At 45.4% G+C, this 20686-nt stretch overlaps 1 protein-coding gene and 1 long non-coding RNA gene across 2 annotated transcripts in view; both read left to right on the top strand.

Annotated features, from left to right (window-relative positions):
- LOC310843969 overlaps positions 1-20686 on the top strand; it is a 336267-nt gene that overhangs the window by 225925 nt on the left and 89656 nt on the right. The gene's annotated exons all lie outside the window — the stretch shown is intronic.
- LOC310843548 (sialidase-3-like) lies at positions 6180-17098 on the top strand. Its single transcript, XM_083737093.1, has 3 exons — positions 6180-6525; positions 11771-11976; positions 16065-17098. Exons 2-3 carry the CDS (start codon positions 11776-11778, stop codon positions 17046-17048), a joined length of 1185 nt encoding a protein of 394 aa, XP_083593219.1. The 5' UTR covers positions 6180-6525; positions 11771-11775; the 3' UTR covers positions 17049-17098.

Raw genomic sequence — 20686 nt, 5'->3', positions numbered from 1 at the left:
TATTAAGCCAACGTCCATTTGCAAGCAAGTTTTGATTTTTTTATATATATTTATCAATCAGGCAGAAGGAAAATGATTTTTTTTTTAAAGAAAACCTTTTATTGGATGGGAGAGAGACCTGGGAAGAAAGCTGAGTAAATCTGCCAGGGTGTATTTCAGGACAAAGGCAACGGCAGGAGTTTTTAAAAGAAAACAACAAGGAGGGGTTTAAAATCCATTCCATCTGTTTTTTGTCCCATCTGGTGCATTTTATTCATGCTGAAAAATCTCTTCTATCCCTTCTGTGAACAGCCATTTTCTAAAATGACTCTTTTCTCCAATAAAAGGAACAAATTTATGTCAAAACAGTGTGAAAGTGTTAATAATGGGGTTGAGAGTGGAATCAAAGCAGTTCTGTTGTCCCTCTCGCAAATGTAATGGTTTATGTGACCTCAACACACTCGATAACAGATATGCGTAACACAAACGTACACCGGCAGCCAAATTTGGAAACCTTTTTGAAAATATGTATTTCTGAGGTTTGATGGCTCATAACAGCAGCCTTTTAAAAGAGTAATACCATAAGATGATATATCATTAGAAAAATAATATAATGCAACAAACAAGGCAGTGACATCAGGAAGAAGCTGAATTAATTTTAGTTGAGAAGCTGCCTTCTACTGAGTCAAGGACCTACTACATGCAAGCAGATGTTCTGCCACTGAGCTCCATCTCTTCTCCCAACCAATGCTTTTAATCTGCAGCCTTCTGGTAAATACTGTATTTTTCGCTGCATGAGACGCACCTAGTTTTTAGAGGAGGAAAACAATGAAAAAAATTCTGAATGAAACAGTGAATGTATGATTTTTGTGGTTCAAGCTGTGGCCACAGACATGATATGTGATTTGACGGTGAGTTTGGGATAGCCCAATGCAAAAATCCTGAGAATCCATGTGGATCCGTGCATTGTAACCATGTTTTTGCACCATTGCGGCCCCACGAAACAGTGGGTGTGTGATTTTTTTGGTGCAGGCTGTAGCCATGGACATGCTATGTGATCTGATGGAGAATTTGGGGTGACCCAATGCAAAAATCCCGAAGATCCATGTGTTTTTTCTTCCCCTTCCCAGGCAGCCTCCTTTATCTCTAGAGTTCCTTATCTCCCTCCCAATCCCTTGTCGAGCAGCTGCTCAGCTGCTTCCTTTCAACACCCCCTTCCCTCTTGTTTGCCTTAGTGTCTTTTCTTTAGCTGGAGCAGTTTTTTGCTCCTCCTTTTCTTCTAATTTCTCTCCTCATTGCTTTAATCTTCCTGTCTCCTCTCCTTGCAAGTTCGCTGTCTTTACCTCCCCCCTCCCAGGCAGCCTCCTTTATTGCTAGCCTCCCTTATCTCGCTCCCGATCGCTTACTGATCAGCTGCTCAGCGGCTTTGTTTAAACACCCCCTTCCCTCTTTCTAAAAAAAAAAAAGCACAATCTGCTTTTTGCCCCGGGCAATTCGGCTCCAGGGACCACGCATTCGCTCCGTAAGACGCACAGACATTTCCCCTTGCTTTTTAGGAGGAAAAAAGTGCGTCTTGTGGAGCGAAAAATATGGTAATTAAAGAAGCGCCATCATTTTATTTGCAAGTCACCTTTCCGCCCACAAAAAAATCAAAGCAACTTGCAACAACAAAAACCAGCGATTCATCTCAAAATCGATCTCGAGAACAATTTGGTAACAGGAATAACAAAAGAATGTGATAGCAAATACAGTACGGTCACATCTTATGGAATCAGAGAATTGTAGCATTGGATGTCAAGGGGCATCTAGTCTGACAGATTTTATGCACATTGCGCCTGAACAGTTTGAACCATATGCGTTTGAAGGCAGGCTGGTTGAAATTGTGCATGTGGGTGCCTCTGCTCATAGATAGATGATGAGGCTTTCATGCCTTCACCATGCGGCAGCTAGACTGGTGACTGGGAGCGGCCGCGAAGACCACATAACACAGTGTTGAAAGACCTACATTGGCTCCCAGTACGTTTCCGAGCACAATTCAAAGTGTTGGTGCTGACCTTCAAAGCCATCAACGGCCTCGGCCCAATAATAATATTTTTTTTTTATTTATACCATGCCCTCCCTGGCCAGAGCCGGGCTCAGGGTGGCTAAAAGTAAAGGTAAAGGTACCCCTGCCCGTACGGGCCAGTCTTGCCAGACTCTAGGGTTGTGCGCTCATCTCACTCTATAGGCCGGGAGCCAGCGCTGTCCGCAGACACTTCCGGGTCACGTGGCCAGCGTAACAAGCTGCATCTGGCGAGCCAGTGCAGCACACGGAATGCCGTTTACCTTCCCACTGGTAAGCGGTACCTATTTATCTACTTGCACCTGGGGGTGCTTTCGAACTGCTAGGTTGGCAGGCGCTGGGACCGAACGACGGGAGCGCACCCCGCCGCGGGGATTCGAACCGCCGACCATGCGATCGGCAAGTCCTAGGCGCTGAGGTTTTACCCACAGCGCAGGGTGGCTAACACCAGTAAAATTACAATTAAAACATAATGGGGAGGGGGAAAAACAATTTAAAATACGGGTCAAAATACAATTTCAAATGCAGCCTCATTTTAATAGCAGCCCATAGATCAAAACCATAAGGGGAGGGAAACATAAGGGTCAGACTGAGTCCAAACCAACGGCCAGGCGGAACAGCTCTGTCTTGCAGGTCCTGCGGAAAGATGTCAAGTCCCGCGGGGCCCCAGTCTCTCGTGACAGAGCGTTCCACCAAGTCGGGGCCAGTACTGAAAAGGCCCTGGCCCTAGTTGAGACCAATCTAACCACCTTGCAACTTGAGACCTCCAAAGTGTTGTCATTTGTGGACCTTAAGGTCCTCCGCGGGGCATACCAGAAGAGGCGGTCTCGTAGGTAGACCTGAAGGAGCGTCTCCACCCCCATCGTTCAGCCCAGACACTGCAGTCCAGCTCCAAGGGTCTTCTGGCAGTTCCCTCACTGCGTGAAGCGAGGTTACAGGGAACCAGGCAGAGGGCCTTCTCGGTGGTGGCACCCGCCCTGTGGAACGCCCTCCCATCAGATGTCAAGGAAATAAACAACTATCTGACGTTTAGAAGGCATCTGAAGGCAGCCCTGTTTAGGGATGGTTTTAATGTTTGATGTTTTATTGTGTTTTTAATATCCTATTGGGAGCTGCCCAGAGTGACTGGGGAAACCCAGCCAGATGGGCAGGGTATAAGGAATAAATTATTATTAAATTATTATAGTAAGCATAGGAGGTCTTCCTTACCTGCGAAGGTTGGCGAGGCTGACAAATATGTTGGCATGGGAGAGGCGGTTGTCGTCCAAGAGCAAGACTTCCAGAGCCGGGAAACTCGGGGAGCTCTCACTGTCAAGGGAAACATACAGTGCCTTTGGCTGTCCCACATCACTCAGGAAAAGGCAAAAGGGGAGAGAAGGGTGCAGTGTAAGGCTTTGACAGAGAAAGGAAGAGATGTGGAGCCCTCGAGGTGCTGCTGAACTACAACTCCCATCAACCCCCAGCTAGCAGATCCTGTGTTTGGAGGTGATGAGAATCGTAGCCTAACAACAACCAGAACGCACCACGTTGGTTTTCCCTGATCTGCAGATTTCACACACAGCCCTGTATAGGGAAGTTTTTAATGTTTGATCTTTTGCTGTGTTTTTAATAATCTGTTGGAAGCTGCCCAGAGCAGCTGGGGAGACCTGGCCAGATGGGTGAGGCATAAGTAATAAATTTATTTTTATTTATTTTTTTATTTTTTTATTTTACGATCCTCGGGATCCCAAATATGTTAGTGAGGCAGAGTTTTATGGTTCCTGTCAAACCAGTTTCTAGATGATTATGATTGTCCTGATTATACTTCTCACCGGCTGCCCTGCCCTGCAGCGGTTACAGAACCTTCTTGTACCTCCGTTAAAAAATGCCTGGCGCTCCTTCTGGGATGGTGGCTCCTCATCCATCCTTCAGAATGGATCTGTTTGATCTTCTTGCAGTCCATGGGACTCTCAAGCGTCTCTTCCAGCACCAGAATTCAAAAGCATCCATTCTTTGGTGATCAGCCTTCTTGATGGTCCAGCTCTCACTTCCATACATCACTACTGGGAAAACCATGGCTTTAACTATACAAACCTTTGTTGACATTTGTCTAGTCCTCTTTTAAAGCCATCATGTCTTTGTGGAGGTATTTAATTGCTGTTAGGGGGGGAAAGCTGGTGTACATGTGATACATATCACTCTACCTTGCACCTGCAGGTCTTGTGGCCAGCATTTGAAGGTCACTGTGACCCAGCAACCGGCCGAAGAACGATAGAATTATTGAGCATCTGAGCAAGAGTGGCAAAATAAACCGATGGAATATGCGGAAATGGTGAAATACACTAGAAGAATAAGAGGTCCAAATGTCAATCAAATACAGTGGTACCTTGGTTCTCAAACTTAATCCGTTCCAGAAGTCCGTTCCAAAACCAAAGCGTTCCAAAACCAAGACACACTTTCCCATCAAAAGTAATACAAAACGGTTTGATCCGATCCAGACTTAACAATCCCTAAAACAGCAACATAACATGAATTTTACTATCCAGCGAGACCATTGATTCTTAAAATGAAAGCAATAATCAATGTACTGTATTATAAAGTAAATAAGACAGTATTGTAGATGATAAAAAAAAAATTAAAAGTTCTTACCTGCACTGATGATAGTCATTGTTTGGATGGGAGACATTTATCCAGTTCCGCAGTCACACAGTCAATCAAATCAGTAGCTGAACTGGGTTCCACACAGTCACAAAAACAAATTAACCAAAAAAGCCTCAAAAACAAAAACGCAAAACAAATAGCAAAAACAAAAGCTCCAAACTTAATCTGTTCCGGAAGTCCATTTGACTTCCAAAATGTTCAAAAACCAAGGCGCAGCTTCTGATCGGTGCAGGCGCCCTAGAAACAATAGCCGACAGCCGCATCGGACGTTCAGCTTCCATAAAATGTTCGGAAACTAGAACACATACTTCCGGGTTTTCGGCTTTTGAATGCCAAGGCATCTGAGCCAGGCAGGAGCAATGGCAGAGACCTCTCCAACTGGCACAGGTCCGTGTGGTCAGTGGGATTCCCATCTCCTGTCCAGCTAGGATATAGGAAGTCACAACAATGAAGGTTAAAAAGCAATGACAAACCTAGACAGCATCTTAAAAAGCAGAGACATCACCTTGCCAACAAAGGTCCGTCTAGTTAAAGCTATGGTTTTCCCAGTAGTGAAGTATGGAAGTGAGAGCTGGACCATAAAGAAGGATGACCACCAAAGAATGGATGCTTTTGAATTTTGGTGCTGGAGGAGACTCTTGAGAGTCCCATGGACTGCAAGAAGATCAAACCGATCCATTCCTAAGGAAATCAGTCCTGAGTGCTCACTGGAAGGACAGATCCTGAAGCTGTGGCTCCAAGACTTTGGCCACCTCATGAGAAGAGAAGACTCCCTGGAAAAGACCCTGATGTTGGGAAAGATGGAGGGCACAAGGAGAAGGGGACGACGGAGGACCAGATGGTGGGACAGTGTTCTCGAAGCTACCAGCATGAGTTTGACCAAACTGCGGGAGGCAGTGGAAGACAGGAGTGCCTGGTGTGCTCTGGTCCAGGGGGTCACGAAGAGTCAGACACAACTAAATAACAACAAATTTTCAAACATTTTATTTAGCTCATTATATACCATTTCCCAGAAAGCCTTTTACCTCTTTACAGTTCCACCCCATGTGGTAGATTAGAAGATACCTTCCCCTTCTTTACATTTCCAGCACTCATCACAGTGGTACCTCGGGTTAAGTACTTAATTCATTCTGGAGGTCAGTTCTTAACCTGAAACTGTTCTTAACCTGAAGCACCACTTTAGCTAATGGAGCCTCCCGCTGCCGCACAATTTCTGTTCTCATCCTGAAGCAAAGTTCTAAACCCAAGGTACTATTTCTGGGTTAGTGGAGTCTGTAACCTGAAGTGTATGTAACCCGAGGTACCACTGGAGTTCATAGCTGTTCTTAACCTGAAACTGTTCTTAACCTGAAGCACCACTTTAGCTAATGGGGCCTCCCGCTGCCGCACAATTTCTGTTCTCATCCTGAAGCAAAGTTCTTAACCCGAGGTACTATTTCTGGGTTAGCGGAGTCTGTAACCTGAAGCGTATGTAACCCGAGGTACCGCTGTAGTTCATAACTGTCAACGTTTTCCCTTTTTAAAGGGAAATTCCCTTATTCCGAATAGGGTTCCTCGCAAGAAAAGGGAAAAGTTGACAGCTATCCATTAGTTCTTGTCGCCTCTGCCTCTTTCCATCCCTTATCCCTTCCCAATTCACACACCTGCTTTGCTCAATTCCTGACGCAACACACCGGGGCTCGGCAGGTGCTGCAGAGAGGAGGCGGGTGGAAGAAGAATAAACTCATCCTGCCCTGGTTTCTGGGGTGGAAAGGCTCAGCTCCCTCCCTGCCATCACTTGTGGGGTGGATCCTGCCCACGAAAGAGCTCCCTCTCCCCCTGATCTCGGAGGAGCTTGCTGCCTGGTGAGTGATGGAGATGAAGATGGAGGGGATGGCGGCGGGTGGGGGGGTAGGACAACCGAATTGGGCGGCTACCCCCGAATTATTCCCCCATTATTCTAACCCTTTATGCGACGAAATGAACTATTTCTCCCCCCAGCACCCGCTCACAACAACCACAGCATCCCAAGCGTGTAAGGGGGTCGTTCCAGGGCGCGCTTTTACAACTGCATTTTGCAGGCGAGGTGGGTGGAGAGGGAGAGAGAGAGAGATAGAAAGAAAGATGCGCGGAGCCGGAGGAAGAGTTAGAAGGGAGGGAGGCAGACTGCAGGGGTGCAGACCCACAATTATTTCTTTATTCCTGTGTGTGAGAGAGGGGGGGAGGGGGGAGGGAGGGAGACCGTGCTGTGAAGCTGCTATCAGGATGCCAAGACCTTTGTTGATTTATTTAGGTACAGAGGCTGGATTTGTGCATTTAAGACTATAGCTTTTCCCAGGACAGCCCACGTGTTCATAACCCTGTTGGTGGGGCTGGTGGTTTATTTAGTTTTTAATTATTTTTCTCTCTCTCAAAGAGAATGTCCCAACCTACCCTGAATACTGCTTTCTGCCGGAGAGGCAATTATAGATAATCATAGCTTTCTAGAGTCGGATGGTTTCTTAAAAAAAAAAAAAAATGTTTTCAGAGCAAAAAGAAAGGCATGCCCAGTCCATAAAACTAGGGGGATAAAGAACCCCAGTCAAAATCTCATTTAGAGAATATACCTCTTCAGCATCTTCAGCAGGAAATGATTTCCCCTCTGCACATCCTCAAATCTGAGATGCTTCGCAGCATTCCTCTAGCACAGAGTAACAGCAGATCCCCCTTCTACAAATCCCATGTGGTCCATTAAGCTGCAATAGATTCTTCTTCCCCCTTTTTGCGTGTCTTGCAAACAGTCCCATTAAACCAGGGGTAGGCAAACTAAGGCCCGGGGGCCGGATCCGGCCCAATCGCCTTCTAAATCCGGCCCGCGGACAATTCGGGAATCAGGATGCTTTTATATGAGTAGAATGTGTCATTTTATTTAAAATGCACTTCTGGTTATTTGTGGGGCCTGTCTGGTGTTTTTACCTGAGTAGAATGTGTGCTTTTATTTAAAATGCATCTCTGGGTTTATTTGTGGGGCCTGCCTGGCGTTTTTACATGAGCAGAATGTGTGCTTTTATTTAAAATGCACCTCTGGGTTATTTGTGGGGCATAGGAATTCGTTCACCCCCCCCAAAAAAATATAGTCTGCCCCCCCATAAGGTCTGAGGGACAGTGGACCGGCCCCCTGCTGAAAAAGTTTGCTGACCCCTGCATTAAACAATCTCCCCTCTTAGCCCCCTTCCCTCAAATGCAGAAAACCAGCATGCTCTTAAAGATCAACCTACTGTCCAGTTCCCTGGTCCACCAAGTTTTGTATATGTAGCCCCCGCCCTTGCACCCACCCTGGGACCAGTTTCTACACTGACTGTTTTAAATGTACTTCTTTATATTACATATTTTTATATCCTGCACTCCATCCATTCTGGAGCAGGATGTGGCCACAGGAGCAATAAAACAGCTGCAAAACAGAACACCAGTTGAAATTATTGTTAACAATATAAAAGGGCTCTAGGGGGTTGCCTAGACAGTCATCATTTATTTCTCCATCTCACCTGATGCACACACCTTATTTTGAAGGGTTCTTGGGAGACAGAGTGCTGTCAGCAGAGAAACCAAGCCAACGACAGGAAGAGCAAGCTTCTGGATAACAAAGAACTCTTAGGGTGCAAATTGGGAGATTCACTGGGACCATTCAGATTTGGGTGGCAGCACTACCAAATTCAGAGCAGAACTGGAGTAAGGGAATGGTTTAATTCTCCTCCCTCTGTGCCGTTTTCCTGATTGAACTCATTCCCCCATTCAGCCATTTGCCCCATGGGAGAAGCGTACAAACCGTGCCGGATTTACGTATAAGCTAAACAAGCTATATGAGGGATGTGGGTGGCGCTGTGGGTTAAACCACAGAGCCTAGGACTTGCCAATCAGAAGGTCGGCGGTTCGAATCCCTGCGACGGGGTGAGCTCCCATTGCTCGGTCCCTACTCCTGCCAACCTAGCAGTTCGAAAGCATGTCAAAGTGCAAGTAGATAAATAGGTACCGCTCTGGCAGGAAGGTAAATGGCATTTCAGTACGCTGCTCTGGTTCGCCAGAAGCAGCTTAGTCATGCTGGCCACATGACCCGGAAGCTGTACGCCAGCTCCCTCAGCCAATAAAGCAAGATGAGCGCCGCAACCCCAGAGTCGGCCACGACTGGACCTAATGGTGAGGGGTCCCTTTACCTTTATCTTTAAACAAGCTATAGCTTAGAGCCCCACTCTCTTGGGCGCCCCCAAAAAAATTAAAGGGAAAAAACCGCTGGATGTAGATTTCCAAAATGTAAGATAAAAAACAAATAAAATAAAACCTACTTACAGCAACAGTGTTTTGTGTTGTGTAGGCTCCTGTGATGTAAGTCATGGGCCCTGCCTGCTATGCTGCTCCCTAAAATATCACTGGTTTGCTCCTTCCTACATACAGGGTGCTGACATTCTGCATGGACTGGTTGCATGGCAACATGTGCAAATGGCTTTAGATACCTATTAGGTCCATAAATTACCATCTAGCATATAAAAAAATTCCTTCCAGTAGCACCTTAAAGACCAACTAAGTTAGTTCTTGGTATGAGCTTTCGTGTGCATGCACACTTCTTCAGATACACACGAAAGCTCATACCAAGAACTAACTTAGTTGGTCTTAGTTGATCATACTTTAGATGCACACGAAAGCTCATACCAAGAACTAACTTAGTTGGTCTTTAAGGTGCTACTGGAAGGAATTTTTTTATTTTGCTTTGACTATGGCAGACCAACACGGCTACCTATCTGTAACATATAGCATATATTCAACACACAAAACAGTGACAATTTGTTGTTGGCAAAGGACAGCTGGACATAGAAAGGGCCCCATTACCTTCAGTAGCTTAGGGCCTCATCAAACCTAAATCTGGCCCTGCTCTCTTGCGATTCTCAGCGTTCAGAGGGACCACTGCTTCTGACAGTGGAGGTGAAACATAGCCATTGTGACCAATAGCCCTGAGTACAAAAACACCATCCTCCTGACTATCTCCCTCTTTTCCCTCCTGGGGCAAACAGCTTGGGGTACTTAATTTACTGGGGAGATGCATTGTTCATTTATCTAAAAACAAAACAAAACAACCCAAGAAACCCTTTGATCGAAACAAGAATTCTCCATGCAGCACATGTGAAATGATCCAGCTAAAACCCACAAACCCAATTGCAAGCAAATGCCCACGAAGGATTCATTGAGAACAAAGAGAAATGTCAGCAAGGCAGGTGTCTAGGTGGGACTGCCAAAGCCGAAAGGTTTTTTTCAGGCGCTTAGAAGGAGGTTAGTGAGGGTATCTGACTAACGTCAAGAGCCAGGGAGTTGCAGAGAAAAAGATGTCGCCACATGAAGGGAATAACGTCGGGGGAATGTATGTGTCAGGGACAAGCCAGACTGGTTTTAATTACGCGAGAACCTAAAAAGAGTCTGTTGGCCAATGGTCTAGAATCATGTTCTCCAGTTTCTCAACCAGATGCCTTCAGGAAACCCACAAGTAGGATTCGAACACAAGAATACTCCATCCCTCCTGTTTCGGATCATGGAGACACAGCGTTTGCTGTTGTGGACAGAAGCCATTCTTAAATTTGTCTATTCCTTGGCCTTCCAAGTTTGTGGCCATCACTGACTTGCTACAGAAGGGAGTTCCCTAGAACTATGTATTGCGTGAGGAATTAACTTTCCTTTATGGCCACAGTTAATTTATTAAGTAGACTACTACCCTGCGGTGATATACACTTAAGATTTACACACAATTCAACGCACACAAGCGTAAAGCAATGCATTTTGGGGCAAAAAGGTGTTTTTAATTAACACTCTTAATCCTGCCAACCTAGCAGTTCAAAAGCACACCAGTGCAAGTAGATAAATAGGTACCACTGTGGCACAACGGTAAACAACGTTTCCGTTGTGATAGGAATTTTATGGTCTTAGATATATGGTAATGTTCATAACCGCACATACATGGATCAGCACAGGAAGGCCAACCCGGAACCATTTTGATTCCTAAACTGACCAAATGTTTTCTCTGCAAGGTCAAAATGGAAAAGCCTCCCCATTGTCTTTTCCTTCACAAATCCTGTCTTAAGTGTTTGAATCAGGGTGTTTGAATAAGGGTGTGAGTCTTATCATTGCAAAAGACTAGCCAGGCTCCTCAGGAAATCCAGTCAAGTAACCTGCTAGACAGGAGATAAACCACAACACGAGAAAAACAATATTAAAATTTCTGTGATGTAGGTGGGATGTATCTGAGGGGGTGGTCTTAGGTTACACCCCTTCTGTGATGTTTCTGGGGGTGGTCTTGATCTACAGGATGGGAATTTCAAAAGTCTTTATAAGCCCTTGCACAGCATTTTTGTGGGTCCTCCTCCTTTCCTACGAGTGAGGGGAGCACCCTGTTGCAACAGATCAATAAAGATCAAGCTTACTAGCTGCTTTGCTTCTCAATATTCTCTGGTTGGCCTCTGTTCTTTTCTCCTACCAATAGGGAACCTATGTAAGGACTCTATATGGGTTCTTGGATACCCCATAAGGGGAAAGGGCATATTTTTATTTACAACACCGTATGCTCTGGCTTCTGTCACGGTGTCCCGTGATGCCAGAAGCGGTTTAGTCCTGCTGGCCACATGACCTGGAAAGCTGCCTGTGGACACACGCTGGCTTCCTCGGCGTGAAAGCGAGTGCCGCAACCCCATAGTTGACTTTGACTAGACTTAACCGCCCAGGGGTTCTTTACCTACACCTACCACTAGTTCATCATGGGAGCATATGTGGAAATAAGATTTTTAATTTTTTTGCCCCAACATGCATCGCTTTACGCTTGTTTGCGTTGAATTGCGTTTGCAATTTTACCGCCCATTCACGGAGCGTGGAGAGGTCCTATTGGAGCTCTTCACAATCTCTTTTTTTGTTTAGCACCGTCGATTTAGTATCATCAGCAAACACGGCCACCTCACTGCTCTCTCCTTTCTCTAGATCAATTATGAACAAATTAAAAAGCAGCAGTCCCAATTCTGATTCTTGGGGATTCCACTTTCTACATCTCTCCATTGGCGAAACTGTCCGTTCCTTTGACCTCTCTTTTTCTACCATGCTCAGGAAACATGGCCCGAGTTGGTTCAGGGAAGACGGTTCTTTTCCACCAGGAAGACCCAAAAGGTCTCACCTACCGCATCCCAGCTCTGCTCTACCTGCCCTCTGAGTCTACTTTCCTGGCATTTGCTGAGGAGCGCTCAACGCCCAGAGACGAAAATGCCAAGTTCCTGGTGATGAAACGAGGGCAAAAGGAAGGAATGTCCGTTCAGGTAACACCAAGAGCAGAAAGCGTAACCGAGCTATATTTCATTCCATAATTCTCTTCTTTCATCCTATATACATAAAATGTAAGGCTGTCATCACGCAACAGTTCATGTGGCCACCAGTATGTGGCCAAACCAACTCCAGTGTGAAAACAGGGTGGCAGGTGGCCCAGGTGAGCTGTTTAATGGTGCTCTGTGAAGTTCCTGGTGACAAGGTGTTCCAGGTAACACCAGGTGCAGGAAATGTAACTGTGCTTTTCCTGATTTGTCATTCTGTGTAACGTTTGAGTTGGGTTCCAGGAACAAAAGTATTGCCAGGAAAGAGGATTGGCTTGGAACTGACCACCCAAGGAAGTGTCTTGAAGAGATAAAAAAGGCTATTAAAAGGATTAAAAGTGGGAAAGTGCCAGGGCCAGATGGCCTTTCAGCCAAATATTATAAAACACTAAGTAATCAAATATCCCCAGTGTTAGGAGAAGTGATGAATAATATATTAAAGGAAGGAAGGATCCCGAATACCTGGAAGGAAGCATATATTACCTTGATCCCTAAAAAAGATGCAGATACCTTGGAAGTGAAAAACTATAGGCCAATTTCATTATTAAATAATGATTATAAACTATTCACAGACATAATGGCAGAAAGACTAAAAAAGGTTTTTGTCAGGGAACTGCCATCGGAGGGACAGGTGGTGGAGAGGCTCCAGGAGAATAGGAGAGACTCTACAGCAGAAGAAGGAACCAGTAGGGGGAGAGCAGGAGTTCCAGCGGAAAGGGAATCGGGGGAGAGGCTCTGGGATACTTCTAGTGAGAACAGTGAGGAGGTAACAAGACCCCCTTTAGCAACCCCCACCCCTCGCCGGAAGCTGTCACGCAGAGAGTCCAGGAGGCGTATGTCCGTCAAACAGCTTTTATGTTGGAGTAAGTTCCGTAGACGCCCACTGTCGGATTCTACCAGCGACTGATGGAGTCATGCTTTGGGGGCTCCGTTAGTGCCTAGGTTTGGGTGACCAGCCAAACCCCAGAGGGATCAAGCTTTTACGCACAAGCAGCTCATTATCCCATCACAGTTTTGAACAACAAAATACATAAAGATCAAACGGGTTTCCTCCCAGGGAGACAATTAAGGGAAAATGTTAAGGAATTTGATAGACATTATTGAATATTTGGATATGAGTATAGACAGACAAGCGGCTTTGGTATTTATAGACGCTGAAAAGGCGTTTGATAACATCTCATGGGATTTCTTGAAGAAAAGTTTGGAAACGAAGGGAATGGGAGAGAAATTCAGAAGAGGGATAGAAGCAATATACAAGGAACAGAAGGCAAAATTGGTAATAAACAACACCACAACAGAATATTTTGATATATACAAAGGAACTAGACAGGGTTGCCCCCTGTCTCCTTTATTGTTTATAACGGTACTAGAAATACTGAATGAGAGACTGAGGGGGGCAACAGAAATAAAAGGAGTCCGGGTAGGAAAGAGGGAATATAAAATAAGGCCTTTGCAGATGACATCGTACTAACCTTAGAAGACCCAAAAAATAGTGTAAAAGAAGCTTTATTAAAGATTGAAGAATTTGGAGTCGTGGCAGGACTTAAGATAAATAAAAATAAAACCAAAATGTTGGTTAAAAATTTAACAAAGGAAGAAATAACAGACTTAGAGAGAAGGACGGAAATTGCAGTAGCCAAGAAAGTGAAGTATCTTGGGATATGGGTCACAGCCAAGAACATAAATTTATATAAGGATAACTATGATGTCACCTGGAGGAGTATAAAGAAAGACATGGAAATATGGGGGAGGATGAAACTCTCTTTTCTGGGGAGGATAGCGGTGGTCAAAATGAATATTCTGCCTAGAATGCTATTTCTATTCCAGACCATCCCCATACTTAAAGACCTGAAACAATGTAAAGAGTGGCAGAGAGCTTTGGCAAAGTATATCTGGCAGGGGAAAAGGCCACGGATAAAAATGAAAATTTTGATAGATAAAAAAGAAAGAGGGGTTTTTCTCTCCCGGACCTAAGTTTATATTATGAAGCGTCCTGTATACTTTGGTTAAAAGATTGGATTAAACTGGAGAATAGAGATCTGCTGGATTTAGAAGGCTTTAATAATTGGTACGGATGGCATTCGTACCTTTGGTATGGGAAAGTGAAGGCTCACAAGAGCTTTCTAAATCATATTTTCAGGGGACCTTTATACCAAACATGGGAAAGGAATAAAAATCTCCTTGAAAGAAAGACCCCATGGTGGATCTCACCGATTGAGGCATTAACAGTGAAGAAAATAAATATGGAGGGGGGAAACGCCACCTATGAAGAAATGTTAAGAAAAACAGATCAAGGGCCAAGACTTAGACCTTATGAAGAGATAAAAAATCTATTCACTGGGTGGTTGCAATACCACCAGGTGAATGATTTGTTAAAAGAGGACAAGAAGAAGTTGGGTTTTGATGATAAAAAATCAAAATTTAATGTAGAAGTAATAGAAGGTAAGAACAAAACCCTATCTAGAACCTATGATATACTATTAGAGTGGTACACAAAGGACGAGGAGGTCAAGGAGGCAATGATCAAATGGGCAATTGATTTTGGTTATAACATCGACTTTGAAAGGTGGTTGGAAGTGTGGAACCGTAACATAAAGTTTACAGCATGTATGTCCCTGAGAGAAAATATTTGGAAGATGCTATACAGGTGGTATCTCACCCCTGTGAAGTTGGCCAAAATGTATAGATTAAAGGATAAGAAATGCTGGAAATGTGGGGAGGTGGAGGGTGACCTATATCATCTATGGTGGACATGTAAAAAGGTGAAAGGCTTTTGGGAATTGATTTACAATGAGCTTAAAAAAATATTTAAATACACCTTCCCCAAAAGACCCGAAGCCTTTTTGCTGGGAATGTTGGATAAAGATATTAAAAAAGAAGATAGAACGATATTCCTCTATGCCACCACAGCAGCGAGAATTTTGTTGGCACAATATTGGAAAGTGGAAACTATCCCCAATATAAATGATTGGCAAATTAAAATGATAAAATATGCTGAGCTTGATAAATTAACAGGTAAAATAAGAGACCATGATGAACAGAAATCTCTGAAAAATTGGAGTAAATATGGAACTACATTGGAATAAATGGTTAATGTGACTGGCGGGGTCAGAACAATACTACCAGCGTGTGAATTTAGGTTTACAGATCAAAATCAAATACGTGAATGGAAGTAAACATTCGATACTTACCAAAAGGATGGAAGGAAGTCCAGGAGGTGGGTTTTTTTTTCTTTTTTTTCTTTTCCTTTTCTTTTTTTCCCTCTCCTTTTTTGTGAAGTAGCCGGATTAATCTCTCTTTGTATAGTTAGAGAGAGGAAAAAGTTTGGCTTGTATATTTTTACTTTTTTCTTGTTGTATTTGTTTGTATGCCTGTTATGTATATAATGTTAATAAAAATGTATTGGGGGGGGGGGGAAAGGAAGTGTCTTGAAATAATTGTGGACAGCTTATCTGACTCCTTTCATTCTGAAATGTTAGTTGACCAGGCAATGATGTTTGTTTTAAACTCATCTTCTTTTTTATTAATGTTTTAAGTGGCAAATTTAACAGAGAATAAATGAATAAATGTATAGAAATAATATTAGTACCAATATTAGTACCAATAATCATTTGAACTGTGGCCAATTTCAGAATTCCAGAAAATTCCAGAATGGCTTCATTGGTAAACACCTCTTGCTTAAATACTACGTCCCTTTGCCAGCTCACATACCTGTGTCATGAAAATGGATTCTGTTTCCTCTGCCTCAGGAAACTCCCCACTGCCGCTAAACACCCTCACGCATCATGATTTGCAATACATTGCCAGGTCAAAAATTATGAAACCAAAATCAGGATATGGACTGGAAACCGGTTTTTGAGGGTTTCCACCCAACCCTAACACACATCATGATTCGTGATATATTGTTAGGACAAAAGCTATTAAACCGATATCACGCTATAGACTTCAAACCGGTTTTGGATGATATATGGATATATCACTAGTGAGCCCTAGTGAGAGAACCACCGGCTAACTACTCTATCTTTCTTCCCTTCTAGTGGGGTCCTCAGACGTCTCTGATGGAAGCCACGTTGCCCAACCATCGCACCATGAACCCTTGCCCCGTTCTCGAGAGGAAGAGCGGACGCGTTTTCCTGTTCTTCATCTGCGTGGAGACCCACGTGACGGAACGGCACCAGATCTCCACAGGGAGGAACGCCGCTCGGCTCTGCTACGTCGTCAGCCAAGACGGCGGCCGCACCTGGAGCCAGACGACCGACCTGACGGAGCAGGTGATCGGCAAACATTTGAGGAACTGGGCCACCTTTGCGGTTGGGCCTGGTCACGGCCTTCAGCTGAGTTCCGGGCGCCTGGTGATCCCGGCTTACGCCTATTACATCCACAGGCGATGTTTCGGGCATGCGCTCAACTGCTGGACCAGACCTCATTCCTTCGCGTTCTACAGCGATGACGGCGGGCAGAGTTGGGCCCGAGGACAGCTCCTGATGCACTTGAACACATCCGAGTGCCAAGTTGCGGAGCTGAGCCGCCGGGACGATAGCCCAGTGCTGTACTGCAACTCCCGCAGCCTGGACAGGTACCGGGCAGAGGCTTTCAGCACAGATGGCGGAGAACACTTTGAGGAAGGGTACCTGTCCGGGGACTTGTGTGAGCCGCCCAGTGGGTGCCAGGGCAGTGTGGTGAGCTTCTTCCCTCAGCCGGAGGGCAGCTCTCGCTTCTCTTCGGCCTCGCTCAGCGGCACAAAGTCCTGGCTGGTGTACTCTCACCCCACAAACTGCCACAAGCGCTTCGATTTGGGCATCTACCTGAACAAGTCCCCGTTGGAAAAAGACTCTTGGCGCCCTCCCTGGGTGCTGTACAAAGGTCCCAGTAGCTACTCGGACCTGGCTGTGTGCCAGGAAGGGGGGGACACACTGGGGTTTGGGTGCTTGTTTGAGTGTGGGGTGCACCATCCCATTGAAGAAATCGCATTCCAGCTCTTCACCAGTGATGAGCTTTTGAGGAACGTGAGGGAAGGATGATGTTGCGACACATCTCTCCCTCTCTCTCTCTCCCCCTCCCTTCCTCTCCCTCCCTCTACCTCCCTCTTTCTCCCCTCCCTCTACCTCCCTCCCTCTCTCTCTTCCCCTCCCTCCCCTCCCTCTACCTCCCTCCCTCCCTCTCTCTCTTCCCCTCCCTCCCCTCCCCCTCCCCTCCCTCTATCTCTCCCTCTCTCTCTCTCCCCTCCCTCTCTCACCCCCTCCGCTCCCTCCCTCTCCCCTCCTTCCCCCTCTCTCTTCCCCTCCCTCTCCCTCTCTCTCCCCCTCCTTCCCTCCTCTCTCTCTCCCTCTCCCCCTCCGTCTCTCCCTCTCCCCCCTACCTCCCCCCTCTCTCTCTCTCCCTACCTCCCCTCTCTCTCTCTCTCTCTCTCTCTCTCTCTCTCTCTCTCTCTCTCTCGTTTCAGCAGCCTAGAAGTTTGAGCAAAACTTGAGCGGCGTCCAACACACCTGTTCCATGTTTTTAATGTTTGAAACCCAGACAGATGGGCTGGGTATAAATAATAAAATTAGTAGTTGTTGTTGTAGTTGTAGTACAAGGACTGTGCAATGGGATATTCCCCCCTGTGCATGTCCTAAATCTGTTTTGGGATTTCTGCCAACCCATTGATTTGGGATGGGTGCAGGGTACATGTGGGAGGGAGGAAAAGGGAGAAGTACTGTCTCTCGAAAAATAAATCCTTGCAGACCCTCCCAGAGTCCCTGTTTCCTAAGGACAGTCCCGGATTTACAGAAGCTGTCCTGCTTTCTGATTTGATCCCAGAATGTCTTACATCTTGGTAAAGTCATGGGCTTACAAAACTGAGGTGTAGGTCTTCGGAAATAGTCGCTGTTTCTAGTTAACAATAATCGGGTCCTCCAAATTTACCTCATTAGAAGAGCACAGAAAGCCTTCTGCTCCATTCAGACACTCGGTGCTTCTACATTCAACAGTTAGTGTGGAAAGATGTCATTTCATTCACTTAAAATTTTGGCAGATACATTCTGTACTTTCCCTGAGGCTCCTTCATCTTTCCTCAGACCACAGAAAGTCTGGGTTTCGGTGATATGATCTCTGCTGATGGGGACCCCTTTAGCACTACGCCTCCATCATTGCAAAAGGTGGGGTTTTAAATTCTTTTTTTTTTATTTAACAATATTTTTATACTGTGTGTGTGTGTTTACATATGCTTCAGGTTACAGACTCCGCTAACCCAGAAATAGTACCTCGGGTTAAGAACTTTGCTTCAGGATGAGAAGAGAAATCGTGCGGCGTGGCGGCAGCAGAAGCCCCCATTAGCTAAAGTGGTGCTTCAGGTTAAGAACACTTTCAGGTTAAGAACGGACCTCCGGAACGAATTAAGTACTTAACCCAAGGTACCACTGTATAGGCATATTCTTCAAGCAGTTCCCCACTCCTGATATAGAGAGAGCTGGAAAACTTTTGGGTACCAGACAATTTCATACTGGGGCCATCTTTTTACACACCCTGCCATTCTTCAAGGACTTGAGGAGAGTCCCAAGGGTCTTGGAAAGACTGGGACGAGAACGGAATAGTACTTTGTGCACAGAGTCAGAGTATTGGCCTAGTTAGCCTCGGCCCAGTATACCTGAAGGAGCATCTCCACCCCCATCGTTCTGCCCAGACACTGAGGTCCAGCTCCGAGGGCCTTCTGGCAGTTCCCTCCCTGCGAGAAGTGAAGTTACAGGGAACCAGCCAGAGGGCCTCCTCGGTGGTGGCACCTGCCCTGTGGAACGCCCTCCCATCAGATGTCAAGGAAATAAGCAACTATCTGACTTTTAGAAGACATCTGAAGGCAGCCCTGTTTAGGGAAGCTTTTAATGTTTGATCTTTTATCGTGTTTTTAATATTCTGTTGGGAGCCGCCCAGAGTGGCTGGGGAAACCCAGCCAGATGGTCGGGATATATATAAATTATTATTGTTGTTGTTGATGATGTTTATTGTCTACACTGAATGTCAGTGGCTCTTCAGCGTTTGAGGCAAAGTTCTCTCTCTCAGCCTCATCTGGAGACGCCGGAGATTTATCTCTGAGCCTTCTGGGCCTGCACGGGACTAAATGTTGGAGCCTTAAGCCAGACCTTTGTGCCAAAATCTTTATACTCAGTTTTGAACTCTTGTGCCAAAACGCTTGCAATCTGCTGTGCTTCTGTTATGTTGGATGAACTCAGCTTGGCTGGAAATGTATTATGTGTCAAACGCTACAAATGTATATCGGTTTTCTACCAGTTTTAACTGCTATGGCTTCCCTCAAAGAGGATGCTAAGATAGGGCTGCAAGCAACTTTGCTGAGCTATTTTTAAACAAACCCCAATTTCGGTGCTGTCCTGGTTTCTACTTTTTGGAAATAATATTTTGGAAATATGGCGACCCTAGCTAAGAGCTTTCTTTGCTTTTTAAGCTAGCAGTGCTGTCAGCATGGGCTGTTTTCCTTGGGTGCCTTTGTCCATTTCACAGTAAGGTCTTATTGTGCTAAAATTATAGCTCAGCCAAATTTGAACAAGCCTTCTCAGCAACCTTCTTCCCTCCCTGGTGCAGCCATGAGGAAGAGATTGGAAGTTGAAGATTCCATTTGTCTATTGTTTCCTGTGTTATGTTTGAACCCCGAGAAACTGTGGTTGGCCTTAACTGTGGTTTACTGAAACAACCGAACTTCCAAACGTTGTTTATGAAGTTGGCTTGTTTTCCTAAAGCAGTGGCACATTCCCTGTTGCCCACCGTCTATGCCTTTGCTTGGTCCAGCTGTATCGCCCAAGTTCCTGGCACCAACACCAGCCAAATCCCAGGACGTTGCACTGTGAGCATGTGGGAAATAAAAGCGGAAGCTGTTAACGAACAATAGCCTACAGGGAATGTGTTTAAATAAAATGATCTGCTGTCAGTTCCATTTTCCGCTTCCTTCTTTTTTTCTGGAGGGGGTTTTGCATACATCAAACACTGTAGCACGCGGAATGCACACTGTATGGCCCAACGCCATGTGATGAATCTAAAAATCCTTTTCATGCTACCGGTTAGGAGAAAAACTGGTTTCTTATCTGGGACAGCAGGAGGGAAAAGCATCATGAGGTTTGTGCCCTGCCCCAAAGCCTGCAGGAACAGGCAGGCTAAAAACCCATTTTTGTGGGCATCCCTTGTTTTATTGCCTTGTTCAGCTGCCCAACGTCAAGATTTCAAACAAACAGTATCTAACACGGCCATATTGCTTCACCAAATGGGGTGTGTTATGTACTGAATTGAATAGGATCCAAACTGCAGCAGTCTGATTGGTCCTAGAACAATAGGATCCAAACTGCAGCAGTCTGATTGGTCCTAGAACAATAGGATCCAAAAGGCAGCAGCCTGACTGGTCCTAGAACAATAGGGTCCAGAATGCAGCAGTCTGATTGGTCCTAGAACAATAGGATTCAGAATGCAGCAGTCTGATTGGTCCTAGAACAATAGGATCCAAAAGGCAGCAGTCTGGTTGGTCCTAGAACAATAGGATCCAAACTGCAGCAGTCTGATTGGTCCTAGAACAATAGGATCCAAAAGGCAGCAGTCTGATTGGTCCTAGAACAATAGGATTCAGAATGCAGCAGTCTGATTGGTCCTAGAACAATAGGATTCAGAATGCAGCAGTCTGATT

The sequence above is a fragment of the Podarcis gaigeae genome, assembly GCF_964106915.1.
Source record: "Podarcis gaigeae genome assembly, chromosome: 4".
Classification (NCBI taxonomy): domain Eukaryota; kingdom Metazoa; phylum Chordata; class Lepidosauria; order Squamata; family Lacertidae; genus Podarcis; species Podarcis gaigeae.
The sequence above is the reverse complement of the archived record's forward strand: the minus strand, read 5'-3'. Positions and strand labels throughout refer to the sequence as shown.

What these genes read in the sequence shown, in the direction of transcription:
- LOC310843548 (XM_083737093.1), top strand. Translation starts at nt 11,776, where the DNA reads ATGGCCCGAGTTGGTTCAGGGAAGACGGTTCTTTTCCACCAGGAAGAC. An exon ending in AGGAAGGAATGTCCGTTCAG is followed by an intron (nt 11,977 to 16,064) that starts GTAACACCAAGA and finishes CTTCCCTTCTAG; the next exon opens with TGGGGTCCTCAGACGTCTCT.